This window comes from Giraffa tippelskirchi, chromosome 5 (assembly GCF_054371585.1).
Source record: "Giraffa tippelskirchi isolate mGirTip1 chromosome 5, T2T-mGirTip1v1.2.pri, whole genome shotgun sequence".
Lineage (NCBI taxonomy): Eukaryota > Metazoa > Chordata > Mammalia > Artiodactyla > Giraffidae > Giraffa > Giraffa tippelskirchi.
The window spans coordinates 97,462,270-97,481,101 of NC_137279.1; the positions used below are offsets into that span (position 1 = coordinate 97,462,270).

Consider the following 18,832-nt stretch of genomic DNA (forward strand, 5'->3'; position numbering starts at 1 on the left):
TCAGGGAGGAAGGAGATAGAAAGAGGGCGTGGCTCTTGTCTGGATTGTGCGTCCCTCTCCAGGGTAGAGAATTTGTATTCCACCCCTGAGACTGACATCACTGATGTCAGGGGAAAGGAGGTGGGAGTGGGGAGGGGGGTGTGGAGGGGGGAGGTTTTTGTTGAGGAGAGCGCGGCCGGAGAGCAGAGCTCCGGGACCCAGGTGACCGGGAAAGCAGGCAGCCCCAGCGGCGGGAGCAGCCAGCAGCAACCCAGGCCCGGGGACCGGGGTGGGGGTGGGAGGGGGGCTGAGGGGAGGACCTGAAGGGGGGAGGCAGGGCCAAAGGGACCCCCGGAGCCCTGCCGCCATCAGAGACCAAGCATCTGGCATCAGGGATCTTCGGACCCAGCAGAAGGATCAGCCACAGGGGAGGTGTCCTCCAGGAAAGCCAAGGAGAACTCCACCTGCCCCACATCAGGAGTGCCCCCCTCCCAGTGCTGCTGGCCACCATACCAGGACCCTGAGCCTCAGCCCCCATCCCTGTCACCCTCCTCAGGCCCCCCCTGTCCTCCACCTCCAGCTCTCATCTCAACCTCCAGTTCCCAGTGCCTCTGCTACCACCCCGACCCTCCAGGTCTTGGCCACACTGCCCCCCATCTTGGGATCTCTGCCAGCTCTCCGGGAGGGAGATCATTTGTTTGGGCTATGCCCCCTGGTGGCATGACAGTGTCTGCCTAGACCCCTGACCCCTAGCCTTCAACTCCCTGGGCCTCCTTTGTGTGAAGAGCTGCCCCTCTGCTAGCACTGTGGTTGGGGCCACAGGGAAAGGCAGCCCCGGCTGGGCCCCAGCCCCGGCCACTTGCCTCCTTGCTGGGCAGCTCCCCCTGGCCTTCTGGCCTCTCCCTGCTCCCCTCGGCCCCTTCTCCTGGGCCGCCCCAATGAAGGAACCGGATGCCATCAAGCTGTTTGTGGGGCAGATCCCGAGGCACCTGGAGGAAAAGGACCTGAAACCCATCTTCGAACAGTTCGGTCGGATCTTCGAGCTGACTGTCATCAAGGACAAGTACACCGGGCTGCACAAGGGTGAGGGGTCAGGCCAGGCTGGAGAGGCTTCAGGGAGTGGGCTGGGAGGCTGGGAGGAGGGGACAGGCCAGGCTGGAGGGATGGAGTGACTGGAAAAGGCTGATCTAGAAGGAAAAGTGTTCCTGGGATGGGGATTGTGGATGGAGGAGCCAGAAGAGAACTCAGCTCGGGTGACCAGGGGACTCTAGGTGGAGGACTCAGGAGAGCCTCTTTGGGGGAAGAGTTGTCAAGGGGCTGCAGAGGTGTGGCTCCCCAAGTTGAGGCGGATGATGTGGATGTGTACGCAAGGAAGGATGGAGGAACAAGAGCTGGTTTGAGAGACAGAAGGTGGGCAGGGGTGTGTGTGTGAGGGAGGTGTCGCACACAAGTCTTAGTAGCCTCAGATACTACTGGGACAGGGGTATGGACCCGGGGTCACGTGCTCAACCTGGAGAGAGTGGATGGATGTTCGTGGACTGGGCAGGGCAGCTCCAGAACTAGAGAGGGATCTGGAGTGACTATAGAATGACAGGGACTGGTGAAGATGTGGGAAGTGTAGGGACTGGGAAGTTAAGGGAGCTGGGGGTGAAGAGAGGCCTCAGGGCTGTGCAGCTAAGCAGGGTCAGGCCCAGGGTCAGTCAGGTCCGGGGTCAGGCTTTGGAAAGCCCCTGGTGGTGGGGCTCAAATAGGCCACACTGCCTCCCTCCACCAGCCCAGGGACTCCTGTGCCCTGCTCTTCCCTTCCTTCTCTAGTCTGCTCTCCACCCTCGGAGTTGGAAAGAAAGGAAGAAATAGGGAAAATGGGAGAGGGGAGGGGTGATGACCAAGATGGAGGGAGGTGGAGGCGAAGGAGGAAGGGGAAAGAAGACCAGCTAAGGAAGAGAGGAAACCACAGACACGTACTTGTCTGGAGATCACATGCCCCTTCTCCTCCCCCCACACAAAGCCCTAGCTTCTGACAGCCCAGGCTTCTCTCTCTTCCATCACCCCACCGTGGAAGACTCCTGGTCTCGGGGTCTCTGCCCCGTGCTCCTCAGCCCAGAGACTCCTGGGGAGAATGTGCACCCTCTCTCAGGCACCTCCCCGCCCCAGCAGGCAGAAGGTAGCAAGAAGAGACCAGCTCCCCAGTCCTCAGGCTCATGGGGGAGGGGAGCCTTTTAGGGAGGGGAGATGGGGACTCACCCCCACCCGGCCTCTCTGCCCCTGCCCCTCCTCAGGATGTGCCTTCCTGACATACTGTGCCCGCGATTCAGCCCTGAAGGCCCAGAGCGCCCTGCACGAACAGAAGACGCTTCCAGGGGTGAGTCCCACTCCAGGGCCAGAGGGCTGAGAAGGGCCGTAGAAGGGGCACCACCTTCCCAAGGCACTGAACATATCTTCCACCTCCTCTAGTCACTAGGAGGTCACTTCCTCCTGGTAGCTCCCCTCCTCCTTGCTGAAGATGCATGCATTTCTTCTCACCGAGATAGAAGGAAAACAGCGATAAGTGGAGTAAATATAACCTTTGCCAGCAGCAGAGGTGGCCCCTTCCCCACCCGCCCACCCGCCCCTGGGGCCACATGTAGAGGGAGGACTTGGCAGGCTGGGAGGTGTGGGGAGAAGACTATGGGCACCAAGTGCAGGGCAGAGGGGGGCAGGAGGCGCTCAGGCACTCCTTCTGGCTCTGGGAAGGAAATCTGACTATGAGATGGGGGAAGGGTGCTTGCACCCTGAGATGAGCAGCTGGTGCCCACTGGATGGGCATCTCTGAGCTGACTTCTGAGGTCAAACAAGCTCACTTCGTGTCTCCCAGGAGAAACCACAGGAACAGTGTCACAGGGCATCAGGGTGGATCAGGGCCTGATGGGCCTGGGCTGGGAGTAAGCCCTGAGGAGGGGGGCAAGGGGCAACAGGCAAGGGCAGGCAGCCATCAGCATGGAGGACCCGGCCTGACCCCACCGAGTGTGCCTAGGGAGGCAGGGTTGCCTCTAATGTGGCCTCCCTCCTACAAGGTCAGAGCTCTTTGTCTTCCTCTCAGCCATCCTTGCAGCTTGTCCCAGGCCTGGGTGGGAGGAGGGTGAGGACAAGAATAAAGACTCTCAGACTGCCCCCCAGTTATGCATCCTGGGGGGAAAGGATGTGCCATTTCTTTTCCGTATCTCTCGGCTTCTGTGGCCTCCCCTGGAAAGTACCTCTTGAGAACTAACTCCATCCTTCCCTCCAGCCAATATTTGCTGAACAGTCTGAGTGCTGGAGACACACCTGTCACATCCCCTGCTCCTTCCCTTGTGTGGGAAATGGAGATGCAGCTTGTTTTTCCAGCTCTTCCAGGGAGGGAAATAGACAAAACAGATGGAAAGAGGGTGGGGGGAATCCAGGAAAACAGAACTGTCTCCATCACTCCCAACTTCACACCCTCCATAGCTCAGTGACCCTCTGTGGCCCTCGACCCTCAGTACCACTAGGGAAGCAGATCCACTGCCAGGTCCCCGCCTGCACCCACTATCTTATCCCGGCCACGGCCCATGAAGTGAAGGATCTGGGCATGTGTGAGAAGGCTAGGTTTCTAAGAAGCACGTGTGTGTGTGTGCTCATTTGTGTGTATCTGTGTGTGCTCGTGTGTGTCTGTGTGTGTGTGCGCGCGCGCCCTCATGTATGTGTATGTGTGTCTCTGTGTGTCTGTGTGTGTGCGCTCATGTGTGTGTGTGCGCGCACGCTCATGTATGTGTCTGTGTGTCTGTGTGTGTGCGCACACTCATGTGTGTGTATGTGTCTCTGTGTGTGCACTCATGTGTGTGTGTGTCTCTGTGTGTCTGTGTGTGCACGCTCGTGTGTGTGTGTGCTCATGTGTGTGTATGTGTGTCTCTGTGTGTGTGCGTGCTCATGTGTGTGTATGTGTCTGTGTGTGCGTGCTCATGTGTGTGTCTGTGTGTGTGCGCGCACTCATGTGTGTGTGTGTGTGTGCGCGCTCATGTGTGTGTCTGTGTGTCTGTGTGTGTCTGTATTTGGCACAAGCATCTCCAGGAAGCCTGGTTTCCATCGCATGACCTCACAACCCTCCTTTTTCTCTCTCTTCTGTGGAGGCCCCACACAGATCAACAGTTTTCATTTCCATTGCTGTTTCTCTGTCTTTTTCTGTTGTCTCCCATCTCAGAGTTCCCGTGAAAAGAGGAGTAGGGAGGGACAAGGGAGGAGGTAGAAAGTAGGGTTCGGGGGTCATGGGTGAGAGAGATGGCAGGGATGGGCAGGAGCCCCGGGGCCATCTATGCCAGCGGGGGGCTTCCTCCTGGCCCTGTCCCCATCCAGCTGCCTGTGTGGCTCGGGCATGGCTCCATCCTAGGTATGGAAAGGTGCTGCCTCCTCTTCCTGAGGAAGTAAGGCCTGGGCTCAGAGGTGAGTGAGGAGGGCACCCCGGTTGATAATTATCCAGCCCTGCCCCAGGCTCCCAGGTGATGCTGAGTTCTTACTCTGGCCCCTGCCCCAGGTGACAAAATCCAGATGCACCTGACAGAGATTTTAGTAGGAAATGAGGGATTCTGTCCTCCAAGGGGAGCCCGTGTAGGGGAGCCCGTGTTGGGGTTTTGGGGGAGCAGACCAGGGCAGCCTAGGGGAGCCAAGCTCGGCCTGACCCTGTGTGACCCCAGGTCTTTTCTCAGCCACCTGCCTTTCTGGCAGCAGTGTTTTCCTTCAGATGAGTGTGAAAGTGTGTGTGTGTGTGAGTGTATGTGTGTGTCCAGTCTCCAGCTCTGGCACAATTGTGTTGGGAAGTTCCCCCTACTGTCTAATCTCCATGCCTCCTGCTGCAGGTTCTTTCTTTAATGGGGACGTTTACTCTCTCTCCTTCCCCCCACCTTTGTCACCCCAGAATCTGGAAGGTGCTGTCATATTTGGGTGATGCCTAATGCTGCAGAGAGAAAGAATGGGAGCTGAACCTATGGCCATGGAACCCCATTTCCTTCTCTCCTCCCTAAGAGTTCCCAGGAGAGGCTCTGTCACAGGACCCTGAATTCTCTCTGCAAGCATTCTCCCTGTGGCCTCCTGGAGGTGGTGGCATGAAGGACTCCTTCTATCTGACCTGCCTTTCCTGCTCTACTTGGGCCAAAATCCCACAGCGGAGACATGAGTCCCCACTTCACCTTGCCATTGAGCAGGAGGATTATGGCTCCACGGAGAGGGCCTGTGTGTGATCTGGGACACTGGGCTTGAGTCTGGAGCTGGGAGTGGCAGGGCACCAGGCCTCTGTCTTCAGAAAAATTAGATTTGTGGGCATGGGGAACTCTTCTTGGAAGTGGGGTCTTTGCTCTCGGTGACAAGGACTTAGTTACAAGTGACCATGTTGGTGGGGGTCTTATAGATACTTGGTTGAAGTATAAATAGCCCCTTCTTCTTTGGGAGGCCCTGGGGAGGGCTTATCACCTGGCGGGTAGTAGCTAGGGAAGAGAGGCACCCGGCACCTGGTTGCCAGGTAAACAGGGCCCAGCTGGACTCAGGGGAGGGGGCAGGTGTGCCTGAGCTGAGCTAACAAAGGCTGAGCTTCCCACAGGAAGTGCCAGGCCAAGAAGGAGAGGCTGGGAATGGGGCACTGGGGGCCACCAAGGGAGAAGGCTGTCTGTGGGGGAGTGGGGAGAGCCGTCCGTCAGTGTGGTCTGTGCTGTGGTCTGTGCACTTGTGTGTTTTTGTGCGAATCTATATCAGCTGTGGATATTTATTGATATGCTATTTTTGTGCCTGGGAGCCTTGCAGGGCAGGAACACCATTCTCTCTCTCTGGATCCCAGGTTCCCCATCCCCAACCAGAATAGCAAATCCCCAGGGGCTTGTTGAGAAGGGGTTAGGGCCAAGCCTAAGAATTCCCCGAAGCTGTGACTCCAGTGCTGTGACTCAGGTCCTACTGCTCCTGTAGTGGGGGTTCAGAGGTTGGCTGCTGAGATGCCCATGAGGGGATTTCCTGGTCGCTTAGATCAGAGAACAGGAGAGGAGGAGAGTGAAAGAACAGAGGCCTGAGTGGCTGACCATTACCCCTTGCTGCATGCACGCACACGCACACACACACACACACACACACACACACACACACACACACACACACACACACACACACACACACACACAAACACGCCCTTGAGGAGATTGAGCCTCCGATGGGATAATCCCAGATTGCTGAAGGATAAAGCTGGGGCAGATTGGCCAGAGGATTTGTGTGTCTGTTACCACCCACCCCCGCCAGCTGCTCTCAGATCCAGAGACTAGGGGGAGGGGTGGACAGGGAGGAAGCATTGGTTGAGGTGGGGCCTAGATTGGATCTGGAGCTGAGAATACCTCACCTGCAGAGTCCAGCTGGACAGACTGGCATGATCTGCCACCTGGGAACAAGGTACATGTGAGAAGTGGGCAGGGACAACTATCGTTCCTGAACTTCTCTGGGTGATGCGCTGATGTACAAAGTCTCAAGGTTAGAATACTAGGAATGAAGAGAACCTGACTCTAGACCGCCAGATCCAGCCCATTTCACAGATGGGGAAGCTGAGGCCTAGAGGAGAGAAATGTCCAAGGTCACCCAGCTAGTGAGTGGCAGGGCCAGTCCTCAAAGTCTATCTAGTGCCTTTCCTGAGGGTAACTTTGGTCCCACCCTTGGAATGTGGATGAATGGCTACTTCTGTTTATTTTTTTGGCCACTACAACAAGGGCTGCTCCACCAGCAGATGGGTGGGGTGACCAGGTGTGGCCCCAACAGTCAAAGTCTTCAACAGCAAAATATATTCAGACCTGAAATACTGAGTCTCTCCTGCCTCTCCAGTTCCTAAGATGCTCCCCACCCTGGTGAAGGAAATCCACCTGCAAGAGTCATTTCCAAGTCCTCTCACCAGACAGGAACACAGAGAAGGGAACTGTCTGCATTTCCACTGGAAGCTGAACAAAGGGAGATGCTGCAGGAGTAGAGAGGGTAGAGTTTGGGAGGACTTCTGGGTACCCAGAGAATCTCAAAGGAGCATGGGACAGCAATTCCTCCTTTAGAGCTGTCTTGACACTGAGACACCAAGGATTTGATCTGGAAGAGGAAGACAGGAGCTTGGACAGTATGGCTTCTGTAGAGCCTACTCAGCGCCTCCCTGCAGAATCAGGAAGCTCTTCTGGGCCCCTCCCCCACCTTTCAGCCCCCACCAAATCCTCCACCCCCAACAAACCCTGTTCCCACCCCGCTCCCCACTCCTTCTCCGGGTGTGTGGAGCAGCAGAAGTGATGACGTCACCACGGTCGCCAGGGCGACGGGGACGGATAAATCAGGCTGAGTGGGCGGTTGCCATGGCGCGCATTCTCCCGTTGCCACGGAGACTGGGCATCTGCTCCCTTTGTGCTGCCCGAGTGCCTTCCCCCTGGGGTCAAGGGGTGTAGGGGGGCAGAAAAAGAGGCAGACACACCTCCAGGGGTCAGACGGAAGTCAGAGCATCTGTGGGGTCTCCTTCAGTCTAGAGTCTTCCTTGGGGCTTGCTTGATGGGGTGGCCTCTGCTGCTCCTACTTTGTAGAACTGAGGCAGCCTTGCTGAATAGCCCTTGGTTGGGCTCTATCTCAGGACCTGGGTCCTGTGGGCAGCCAGACTCTCCCCCTAAGGAGAGCAGCACCTCTCCTGGCCAAATCATCTGGGGCCCTACCTGAGCTTGGAGTCTTGCCCCACTAGCATCCTCCTCTACATCCTCTCCTTCCTCTACCTTTAATCCCCTCGAGTCCTAATCCCAAACAAGATTGAACCCCATCCCTTCCTTCCCACCAACAGTTTAGAGGGCTGGGCCTGGGGCTTACTCCCTCTAGCCTTTCTGCAGGTCCTGGCCTGGGGAGGGCACCTGGGGTGGTCAGAAGTGGTCCCTAGCAGTTCCTTTCTCTTCTTTCCTTTAGATGAACAGGCCAATCCAGGTCAAGCCAGCCGACAGCGAGAGCCGAGGAGGTAGGTTCTGTACCTTTGGAAAGGTGGGCATGAGTCAGGGTGGCCAGAAGGGATGTGACCCAGCCCACTGCTGAGATGGCAAAACTGAGGCCCACAGGGGAGTGTAAGTCATTCCTTCAGAACCGGGGTGGCCTCCCTATGTAACTGTAGCCTATCCCCTAACCATCCCCGTTTCTCACTCTAGAGCCATTGGTCCTCAGGGTGAGGGGAGTCCCAGGGAAGAGCGGAGGTGAAGGGGAGAAGGGGAGGGGTCTCTGCCTGTCCCAGGCTGGAGCAGGGCAGGGAAGGTGCCCCCAAGGCCCTGAATCTGCCCCTCCTTCTATGCCCTCCCCACCAGAAGACCGGAAGCTCTTTGTGGGGATGCTAGGGAAGCAGCAGACAGATGAGGATGTCCGGAAGATGTTCGAGCCTTTCGGGACCATAGACGAGTGCACTGTGCTCCGGGGCCCAGACGGCACCAGCAAAGGTAGCCCACCGACCACCCCCCACCTGCCCTCCGCCTTCCTGCCCCTCCCCCACTGCTTTTATGGGCGGTGGGGACTATGGGGGCACCCTCCAGGGTGGGCACTCACCCCTTCCTCCTCCCTCTTGAACTCTTCAGGCTGCGCCTTCGTGAAGTTCCAGACCCATGCGGAGGCCCAGGCGGCCATCAACACCCTTCACAGCAGCCGGACCCTGCCGGTGAGTCCCACTGCTGCCCTAGCCCTCAGGCCTCTTCCAGCCTCACTGGCCCACACCAGACCCTGGCTCAGAGTGGGCAGTCCATTCTGGATAGGATCTTTGAATTTATTAAAAAAGAATTTTCTAGCAGAAGAATCAAACCTCTTAGGGACAGCTTCCCCTTGGAAAGACCATCTCCCTGCCCCTTGTCCCCAGGCCCATCCCCCATCTTCAGTCCAAAAGCCCTTGCCCTCCTCTCCAGCCTCCTCCAGCCCTCAGCCCTCTTCACTTTTCATCTCTTCTCCCTCCTCCCCCCCACATCCCCCGCCCTCACTGTCTGGGCATCAGGACACTTGCTTAGCGGCACCACCTGCCCTCCCCACCTTCATCCTGCTGCCCCACCCCCTCCCCTCACATTAGCAGTGGATTAGCTAGCTGACTGCTCTCACAGAGGGCTCTCCAGCAGAGCAAACCCCTCAAAAGGAACTAGCTAGCTCCCAAGGAAGTTTGGAGTTTGGTTTCCCCAAACTCCATCAGGTTCTCCAGCAGAGGCTGGGCAAGCAGGCACTTAGCAGGGACCTGGGTGAGAGGATACAGCATCAGATAGAGAAATGTGTTCCAGAGCCCAGGATTCTACAAGGATCCTTGCAAATGTTCCAGGCTAGTTTTTATTTACTAATAGCGTAGGCTGGTATTCAATGTTGAGCTGTGTCCCCTGAACACGCTGTGAGGACTGGGACACAGGGGAGCAGCTACAAGGACACGGAGGGTAGCTACAAGGCAGGATGAGCTTGAGATTATACATCTGCTGTAGCTGATCCATCCTGGGGATGATTTCCGGCTCAGGATCTGCATGGAGAGGCCAGGAGTGCCCTTTGCATTCTGGGAGCATCTTCCCCTTTCCAGCACATGGCTTCATATTCCTTGACTTTTCCTAGTCTCTTGCACAACCTGTCATGGGGGGAGGGCGGGATGAAAGCCTCCCCATTTGACATCGGCGCTATGATGGCTGCCCTGCCAACGAGGCCAAGCCAGGAATGGTGGAACTGAGGCCAGGTCCTAAAGGCTCTGGGGAGGAGAGACGTGACTCCATCCCTCTGACCACGTGTGGGGCCGCTGCTCAGGGTGCCTCATCCAGCCTGGTGGTGAAGTTTGCCGACACGGAGAAGGAGCGCGGTCTCCGCCGAATGCAGCAGGTGGCCACCCAGCTGGGCATGTTCAGCCCCATCGCCCTCCAGTTCGGCGCCTACAGCGCCTACACCCAGGCCGTGAGCATCTCCCTCCGGGGTCCTGCCCCTCCCCCCCAGTGCCAAGGCCCAGGGTGGAGAGGGGAGCCAGGCCAGGGTGCAGGGGCCCCACTCTCCTCTCTTCCTCTGTTCCCAGCTGATGCAGCAGCAGGCGGCCCTGGTAGCGGCTCATAGTGCCTACCTCAGCCCCATGGCCACCATGGCTGCCGTGCAGATGCAGCACATGGCCGCCATCAATGCCAACGGCCTCATCGCCACCCCCATCACCCCTTCCTCAGGTAAGGTCCAGGCAGGGCTGGGCTGGGCTGGGATGCAGGAGGCAGGTCACGGGAGCTTCCACATGGTGGAGGTGGGGAGGGGGGCTCAGGGCATCGCTCAGGGAAGCGTGGGGTCTGGGAGGGGTCAGGGGTCAGACAGTAGCCTGCTTCCTCCCCTCCACTTCCAGACTTGCTGACCGTTTCTCTGCATCTGTGTGTGTGTGTATCTGCTTCTCTGCCCTGTCTCTGCTGCTTTCTCCTCCCCAGGAACCAGCACGCCTCCTGCCATCGCTGCCACACCCGTCTCTGCCATCCCTGCTGCCCTGGGCGTCAACGGCTACAGCCCAGTGCCCACCCAGCCCACCGGGCAGCCTGCCCCTGACGCTCTATATCCCAACGGGGTTCACCCCTACCCAGGTGGGGTTCTCTGCCCGCCTGCCCAGCGCTCTCCCCAGCAACCATCCCCCCCACCACTCTCACTGGGCAGTCAGGACCCCCCTTTCCTCTCTAGACTCCGAGTTGACAAGGTGCTTTCTCCTGCTCTGTCACCCGGAACAAGGATGTTCCTTCCCCGTCTCAGCCAGGGAAGCTGAGGCATAGAGAGGCAAGGCAACTTGTCCAGGGTGGCACAGCCAGCCACGACTCAAGTCTTGCTGATGCCAGGCTCTCCCCTCTGCCCGCGACTCGGTGCATGTCCACCCTCTCAGTTCACCCCCATGTCCTCCCATGAGGTTCTCCTCCCCACCTGCCTGGCCTCAGCTCCCAGAAGCACAAGTGGGGCTCCCTGCTGCCTCTGAGCCCCACTCTCATGGTCAGTGCTGCTCTCCCCAGCCCAGAGCCCCGCGGCCCCCGTGGACCCCCTGCAGCAGGCCTACGCGGGGATGCAGCACTATACAGGTGAGGAGCCCCGGCCTCAGCCAGGATGGAAGGGTTGGTGAGAGGAAAAGAGCCCTGGGCTTCCTGCTTTCTGCCAGTCACCCCCTCAGACTTACCTCAGGCCATACCTGCGAGGACACATCTTTATGGGCATGGTCTGGGGCAGCCCTCCTCTGATACCTCTCATCCCTCTCAGCTCCATCAGCCAGGCTCTGGGCAGAGGGACAGGGTTGGTTACGATGGCCAGGGGCAGGGGCATCTCAGGAACCCCATCAACTCTGTCTATTCTCCACAACCCCCCCAGCAGCTTACCCAGCGGCCTACAGCCTGGTGGCACCTGCATTCCCACAGCCTCCTGCTCTGGTGGCCCAGCAGCCCCCGCCACCCCCCCAGCAGCAGCAGCAGCAGCAACAGCAGCAGCAGCAGCAACGGGAAGGTGTGGTGTGGCCTGGGTGGGGGGGTGTCCCAGCTAAGAGCTTTCAGGGGTGAGGTGCCCTTGTTGTGGGCTCCAAGGCCAGCTCTGGCCCCGTGCGTGGGGATGAGAGTGGGTAGGGGACAGATGTGGTGGCTGGTGCCCTGGCCTACATGTTGGGGGCTGCCTTCCCCGGCCTGTTGCAGTCTGTCTCCCCATCACTGAATGCCTCCTTCTGTCTCTGCTGCCACCCAGGACCTGACGGCTGCAACATCTTCATCTACCACCTGCCCCAGGAGTTCACGGACTCAGAGATCCTCCAGATGTTTGTCCCCTTTGGCCACGTCATCTCAGCCAAAGTCTTTGTTGACAGAGCCACCAATCAGAGCAAGTGTTTTGGTAAGAACACAATGATCCGAAAGAGAAAATAGGGCACATTTTGGCCAGACTCCAGATGAAGACAAAGTCTGACGCATTTGAAGGCACTTGGGGTTGCAATGGGGCTTCCCAGATGGTGCTAGTAGTAAAGAGTGTGCCTTCCAATGCAGGAGACTGTGAAAGACATGGGTTCGATTCCTGGATGGGAAGATCCCATGGAGGAGGGCATGGCAACCCACTCCAGTATTCTTGACTGAAGAATCCCATGAACAGAGGAGCGTGCCAGGCTATTGTCCATAGGGTCGCACAGAGTCGGACACGACTCAGCGACTTAGCATGCACACATGCACATATGGTTGCAATGGGCCCAGTATTTGAAATCCAGATCATCCAGGAGTCTGAAAGAACCATTTTTTCCCCTCCTGATATCCCATACCAGCTGCTGCCCAGGCCCATCCCTTCCTCCAGAAACCACATCTTTCCTCCTTTGAGAGCTGGTCAAATCCATGCTCCGAGAGGACTGGAAGAGGCTCAGGAGCTGGGGTAGTTCAGTTTTCAAAAGGAAGACTTAGGGAGCAGAGTTTGGTGGTCTTTTTTCTTTGAAAGGCTGCTTCAGGGGAGAAAGGGGACGTACTTGTCCTCGGGGCTTCAGATGTCATTTAGGGTCTGGAGTGGAACTTTCAGAAGGCAGGTTCTGAGCTATCCAGGCCAAGGAGGGGGCTTCCCCTCAAAGAATGCAGAAAGGAATGTCCTGGGATATGCAAGAGGGTGGACTGGACTCATCCACTCAACAGCTACTTACTGAAAGCCTCTGGTGTGCTGGGCAGTTTCTTGGCATTTGGGAGACATGGAAAAAGTAGGATGATTACAGGAAAAGCAAAGAGTAGGCCTTGGCTTAAGCTCAGGGGAGTGAGGGGGGCTGGGCCAGGCCTTATGACCCTCTCACCTTAGGCTTTGTGAGTTTCGACAATCCGGCCAGCGCCCAGGCTGCCATCCAGGCCATGAACGGTTTCCAGATTGGCATGAAGCGTCTCAAAGTCCAGTTAAAGCGGCCTAAGGATGCCAATCGGCCCTACTGAGGCCACCCAGGTGGGTCCCGCTCCCGTCCTGTCAGCTCTCTAGCCCCTCACACTGCAGCCAGGGCCCCCACCCCTTTCCCCACCCCCCTCAGGGATGCCCACCCCTGACTCTGGGCACTCAGGGACCTGGAGCAGCTTCCTCAGCTGTTTTCAATCACCCAGGTCTCTCTCTTTCACTTTCTCTTACACACACACACACACACACACACACACACACACACACAGTGACCCCAGAGAGAGCCAAGTCTGTATCTATCTGTGTCCACTCCCTAGAACTTCCCCAGTATCTGGTCTCGTTTGTCTGGTCAGTGTCCATGTGTCTATGTGTCTCTCTTTCTGGTTTTCCTTTGGGATGGAGTAGAATTAGGGGAGTAGGGTTTGGGGACTAGGGGAACTGATTTAGGGTACTGGAGGGTCCTAGAATCACTGGCTCCTAGAATATCTGTTGTCCTGAGAAGTGGGGACATCAGGTCCTGGTGCCTTGTACCCCAAGTGGTAGCAGTAGACCCATGGGACAGGGGAGAGTGACAGAACAGATTGGGGGGAGTCTGAGGGTCAGGCCTCTGGGGAGTACCTTTGGTTCAGGTGAGGTGGCTGGAATGCTGGACTGCCTGTGAATTTTACATAACAGGCCCCCTCCTTCCCATTGCCCGCCACCACCCCAGCCTCATGGCCACAGAGCTGTGAGCTTTGATTACTTTTGTGTTGTTTAATCTCTTTTGGACCAAACCCCTGAAAAAAACACAACCCAAGAACAATACCCACATTTTCTGTTTTTCCCCCTTTCCCCCCAATCCTGGCTGCTTAACTCCCCCCCACCCTGGGGGCCCCCCAGCCCAGGGCCCGTGTCCATTGTCGGCCGAAGCCCCCATCCCCGGACCCCTGCTCCGGGCCCCTGTAAGTTGCATGGAACGAGCGTGTTGTCTTTGGAGCCGATTGTTTGTTATTTGGGGAGGGGGCCGCGGAGGGAAGCGCCCCCCAGCCCAGGGTCAGGGCCGGGGGCAGCTCGCGGGACGTGCTTGGTCAACAGTGGTTGGTGACTGTGGTCTGTGTTCCGTGCATTTCTCTCTGGCTTTCTTTGTTCCTTTTCAAAAAGGAATGAGAGCACCCCCTAGGGGCTGGGGCGGGTCTCACGCCATGAGACTCCAGCCCCGGTTCCACCCCGGCCTGCTCTACCGCCCTTTTGCGGACGCCCTCTTGCTCTTTTCCAGGTGTCTGTCCCTATACCTCACCCTCCTTCCTCTGAGTCCCCTCTGCCTGCCTGTGTGTCACCTTGTGTCTTTGCCTCTCCTCCTCTAGTCCCTGTCTCCACACCCTCCAGTCTTTCTTCTCACGGGCTGTTTGAGTATTTCCTTCCTAACATCCTTTGGTTTCCTGTATCATCCGCCCCACCCCTCCCATCTCCTCTCCTCCACCCTGGCCCCTTGTCGAATGGCTGGGGGGCCAGACGGTTCAGTTTGGACCGAGGCCTTCCTGATGACCTGCCTTCCTCAGCGCCCCGGCTCCCTCTGACCCCAGGGCCTGTGACCTGCATCCGCTGCCATCTTCCCCCCAGCCTCACCTGTGTTTCCTTCCTTCACAGGTCTGGAGACACCAGAGGAAGGGGCGCCTCACCCCTCTCCCCACGGCTGGCCCCGGCCCTCTCTGCACATCCGCCCTGGGCCTTGTCTGGGCTCTGGGGCAAACGCTGCTTCGTGGCCCTAGGGGCACAGGACACCGTCCCACTCCCATCACCCTGCCTCCCCCAAAGGGCCTTTTCCTGCCAGGTGCCCTTTTGGCCTTTTGTGAGGGAGCATGGACCAGGCTCGAAGGCTCGGGGGTATCTGCCTTCTGCTGAGGCTCTTGTGACAGGCCTCCTGTGCCCAGCTTTCGCACCTGCCTCCCCCACCAGTGGGCCTCGTCTACCTGTGTAGCCCAGGAGGGCAGCAGGGGCCTCCGACACGCTCCCCACCCACCTCACCCCAGCCTCTTCCCCACATTAGGGGTTTCTCAGAAGCTGGTTCTCACACTCCCTGCCACCCTCAGCTCGAGGTAGGATAACCCTTAACCCTGGGCTCCCAGCCCTAAAACACTGCCTCCCTTGAGGGCCCCCTCTAAGGAGGGTGTGGGGGAGCCCTGAGGGCTGCCTCTCCGCCAGTCAGCCACAGAGACCCTCCTCCTTTCATGAGGAAAAGACCTCCCCCAAACCCCTAAAAATGTTTACAGTCTCTGCTGGTCCCCTCCGTGTAAATACCACTACCACCCGTGCGTTATCCAGCCCGGCCCAGCCCGGACGCTGCCATCTCTCTTTCTGGGAGTTTAGACAATATTTCCCTTGATTTTTTCTCTCTCTTGATTTCTCCCTTTGCTTTGGGGGGTAACTGGGTATTTGGGAGGAGGGGTGCGGGGCGGGCTAAAAGGGTTTATTACCTGATCATTTTCTTTAGAAAGAGGTTTTAGGGAAAAGAAATGGGGTGGGGGTGGGAGTGGTAAGGGGAGAGTGGGGAGTCAGTTTCAGACATTTCTCTATGCTTAACTTATTTATTTATTGCATTTTACTTTTAAAGAGTTGGTCTTTTCTGTCTAAATAAAGAAAAAAGTTTAAAAGCTTCAAATAACTGTCTTGGAAGGATGGAGGTAGGGGATGTGGTGCCCATAGGGGATGGGGAGAGAAGGAGGTAAGGAGAGTGAGGTTGGGGAGAGAACTCTATGAGGAGGGCCCAGACTTCCTCATAGGAAGTCCTTTGAGCACAGTCTAGGCCTTGATCATACCTTCATGATCTATTCCTCTGCCCTTCTTTTGGGCTTAATTCTGGAATGCTCTACAGAGCAGGCACAGAAGGGAGAAAGCAGGTCAGCAGGCCTCTTTCCCATAGCCAGCCCTGTCCATCTGAAGGCTGAGAACAGGTGGCCTCACACTTCAGACCTCCACTTGTCCCTCCTTCACATGGGGGAGCTGGCTCAGCACCCAGCAAGCGGGGATACCACCCCGCTGGGAGCGGAGTGTACCACCACCGTTTATAAAGCAATTGCTCTGTACCTACCTGATTCTCTTCTAGGCCCTTAATGTGCATTTCCTCATCTCAACAACCCTATGTTGTCGTTCAGTTGCTCAGTCGTGTCCAACTATTTGCTACCCCATAGATTGCATCATGCCAGGCTTTCCTGTCCTTCACTATCTCCTGGAGTTTGCTCAGCTCAAACTCATGTCCATTGAGTCAATGACATGAGGCAGGATATAATTTTACAGACAGGGCAATGGGGGATGTGGAGGTGAGCTCACTTACCCAGCGTCACAGAGTGATGAAGGGATGGTGCAGGAATGGAACCCAGGCCCCAAAGCCCATGATGCTCTTGTCTCACAGCTTCAACTACCTGTCTGTGACCTGAGGCAAAGATCCCAAGAAGTACCTTGCAGGCTGGAGCAGTGACTCCTATCAAGCAGAAAGTGGATGCATTAGCCCTAGGTCTCTCAGTTTTCTAGATTCCACTCTGTAAACTACTTTCCTGCTGGGGTTCACACAGGTGTTGTCTTCAAAACATATGGGCCATTTGCTTCTATGTGGCTACCTGCAACCTCACCCACATGACATTCTACTTATAAACTTGCTCACCTTCCAGCCTAGATCTGGCCTCAGGCCAGAGCTATTCTGTGAGAGGACAAGGATGAGTGAATCCCCACAACTCACCCCCCACCTACGCCCCATACTTCTGCCTTTTCTTAAAGTGTCCCAAACTAAGAAGAGACAGAAGGAGAAGTAACATGTGTGGCACTGGAGGGACTATCTGTGGACACTGTTCCAAGAAAAAAACATGTCTCTTGGCTTTGTAAGACATCAGGGATGGGACTTACTCAGGATTCTGAGCCAAGTCCGCAGCATACGAAATCTCAGAGACACGGTTGTTTGTGTGTGCGGGTGTATGTGTGTGTGTGGTCAGAGATGGGATGAGGTGTGCACAACAAGGAAGGTCACCAAAGTTGGAATTAACATTGTGGATTTTCCCCTGAGCAGCTCACTGTGGCTTTGTAACAGTTTCTGGGTCAGGACAGAAAGATGGAAGGTTGAGTTTAAACCAAAAGGCACCTCTAGAGTGATTTACTGACAGCTGGGATCTCCTGAGATGTGGGGGTTGGGGGGACTAGGAAGGCTTTCCCTTCCTGGCATCTTCCCCTTCACACAAACAGGGAAGACAACATTCATTGCTTGTCACTGCTTGCTGCTGTCCCACCTCCCTCAAGGCTGCCTGGAGAATCCCAGGGACGGAGCAGCCTGGTGGTCTGCCGTCTATGGGGTCGCACAGAGTCGGACACGACTGAAGCGACTTAGCAGCAGCAGCTTGCTGCTGTCCCGCCTCCCTCAAGGCTGCAGCCAGTTTTTCTCCAGAGAAGCATTAGGCAAGTCAGGTTGAATGATGGGGATGAAGAAGACACAGCGTTCTTCTGAGGAATCACAACATCTTGGCAAAGATTCTCCAGGCCCTTTGACGGCAAAACAAAGGAGGCCACCTGAGACAGAAAAGGGGGCTCCTAACTTGTATGAACACAGATTTTTCAGACATCATACTGCTTCAAACATAGCAGGAAAGGTATAAAGGAGAGGTAGTTCTGTTAGCTAATGAAGCTCACTAACCTCTCTTCTGAGTAGAGGAGGCCTCAGTAATAAAAATCGGCTGAGCAACTTCACTTTCAGTTTTCACTTTCATGCATTGGAGAAGAAAATGGCAACCCACTCCAGTGTTCTTGTCTGGAGAATCCCAGGGATGGGAGAGCCTGGTGGGCTGCCGTCTATGGGGTCGCACAGAGTTGGACACGACTGAAGCGACTTAGCAGTAGTAGTAGCAGTAATAAAATGCAGAAGAAATAGGAAATGATGACAACAGGATCACTTACCTTCAAACCAAAGAAGAGGAAACAGCATTAGTTTCTTCTAAAATAATCAAGTTACTGTTTAAATGTTTATGGCAGCATGAAGAGCAGAGAGAAGGAAAATAACCTAAGGCAGAAGAGTGGAGCTGACAGGTTAATAGCAGGGATTGGGGGAAGCCTTCTAGTTTTAGAGATAAAAAGACATTTAGGAAAATATCCTCAGTTGGGAGGGGGCTGTGGTGATGAGAATGTGGTAAGGGAAAAGTCCCATCATTCCTTCAGTGCATTCCCATCCCGTCTGTATTTTCAGATCTTTAAAATATATGAATGTAATACAAGGTGTCTTGCTTCCTTAGGGTTGGACTCTTCAGTAACTTGATTCCCTCTCTGATTTTCAGGCTCTCCATTGTCTTTTCATTCTCCTGCTAAAATTTCAAAGGCTTTCACAGCCTTGGCTACGTGAGTTTGTGACTGAAGCAATTCCCACTCTTGGCCAAGCAAACCTCATTCCCTTTTCCAAATTTGAGAACTTGAGCAGCCCTGACTCAAGCTCCCAGCTCTTAAGATTCTCCCCTCTCTGGCTCCTCTTTCAGTCTATCTTCCTGAGTAGTCGGCTTCCTCTTGCTCCTCATAAATGAGGTTGCATCTTCTCTTTACTCAAAGAAGATGACTACCGGATACGAGTTTATAACCTGCTGTTTCTCCTGAACTCAGTTTCGGTGGTGCCTTTCCTCCCTCAGCCCTCCTCACCAATAGAGAGGATCACTGTGAACTGGCCCAGGCCCAAACAGCGATCACACCATTTCTCTCCTGTCTCAGATCCAATCCAACTTCAAAGCCCTACTGGCTCACTCTCACTCACGTGTTTCTCCATCTCACTGCCATCAACACTGTTCAGGTTCTCACCCACCGGAGATCTAGTTTCCTCCCCACCCATCTCCACATCTCCCTTCCTGTTCTCCAGAGAAGTCATCCATCTTCTACAAATTCATTCAGATATCTACTCTGCCTTGTTCATCTGCCATGTCCCCACCATCCTAATCAGTGTCCAGAACATTAGGAGGTGCTTGGCAAATAACTGCTGGACACCTGTATCTAGATTTCTCACACACGTCTA

At 55.9% G+C, this 18,832-nt stretch overlaps 1 protein-coding gene across 14 annotated transcripts; it reads left to right on the forward strand.

Annotated features, from left to right (window-relative positions):
* Window positions 1-105: 105 nt before the first annotated feature.
* On the forward strand, window positions 106-15,463 carry CELF3 (CUGBP Elav-like family member 3). Of its 14 annotated transcripts, none has more exons than XM_081490889.1 (14): window positions 106-201; window positions 957-1,062; window positions 2,259-2,341; window positions 7,912-7,960; window positions 8,298-8,426; window positions 8,562-8,641; window positions 9,745-9,888; window positions 10,004-10,145; window positions 10,392-10,541; window positions 10,956-11,021; window positions 11,305-11,436; window positions 11,668-11,811; window positions 12,742-12,879; window positions 14,452-15,463. In XM_081490889.1, exons 4-13 carry the CDS (start codon window positions 7,912-7,914, stop codon window positions 12,867-12,869), a joined length of 1,164 nt encoding a protein of 387 aa, XP_081347015.1. In that variant the 5' UTR covers window positions 106-201; window positions 957-1,062; window positions 2,259-2,341; the 3' UTR covers window positions 12,870-12,879; window positions 14,452-15,463. The 14 variants fall into 14 exon arrangements, with proteins under 14 accessions (XP_081347015.1, XP_081347020.1, XP_081347023.1 ...); XM_081490894.1 differs by having other exon boundaries at window positions 129-201; window positions 11,308-11,436; XM_081490897.1 differs by having other exon boundaries at window positions 143-201; window positions 8,301-8,426; window positions 11,308-11,436.
* The last annotated feature ends 3,369 nt before the right edge of the window (window positions 15,464-18,832 follow it).

Excerpts from the sequence above, each read along its gene's own strand:
- CELF3 (XM_081490883.1), top strand. The coding sequence starts at position 918 with ATGAAGGAACCGGATGCCATCAAGCTGTTTGTGGGGCAGATCCCGAGG. Across the intron at positions 8,427-8,561 it reads CCCAGACGGCACCAGCAAAG|GCTGCGCCTTCGTGAAGTTC; the intron begins GTAGCCCACCGA and ends TGAACTCTTCAG. Across the intron at positions 9,889-10,003 it reads ACAGCGCCTACACCCAGGCC|CTGATGCAGCAGCAGGCGGC; the intron begins GTGAGCATCTCC and ends CTCTGTTCCCAG.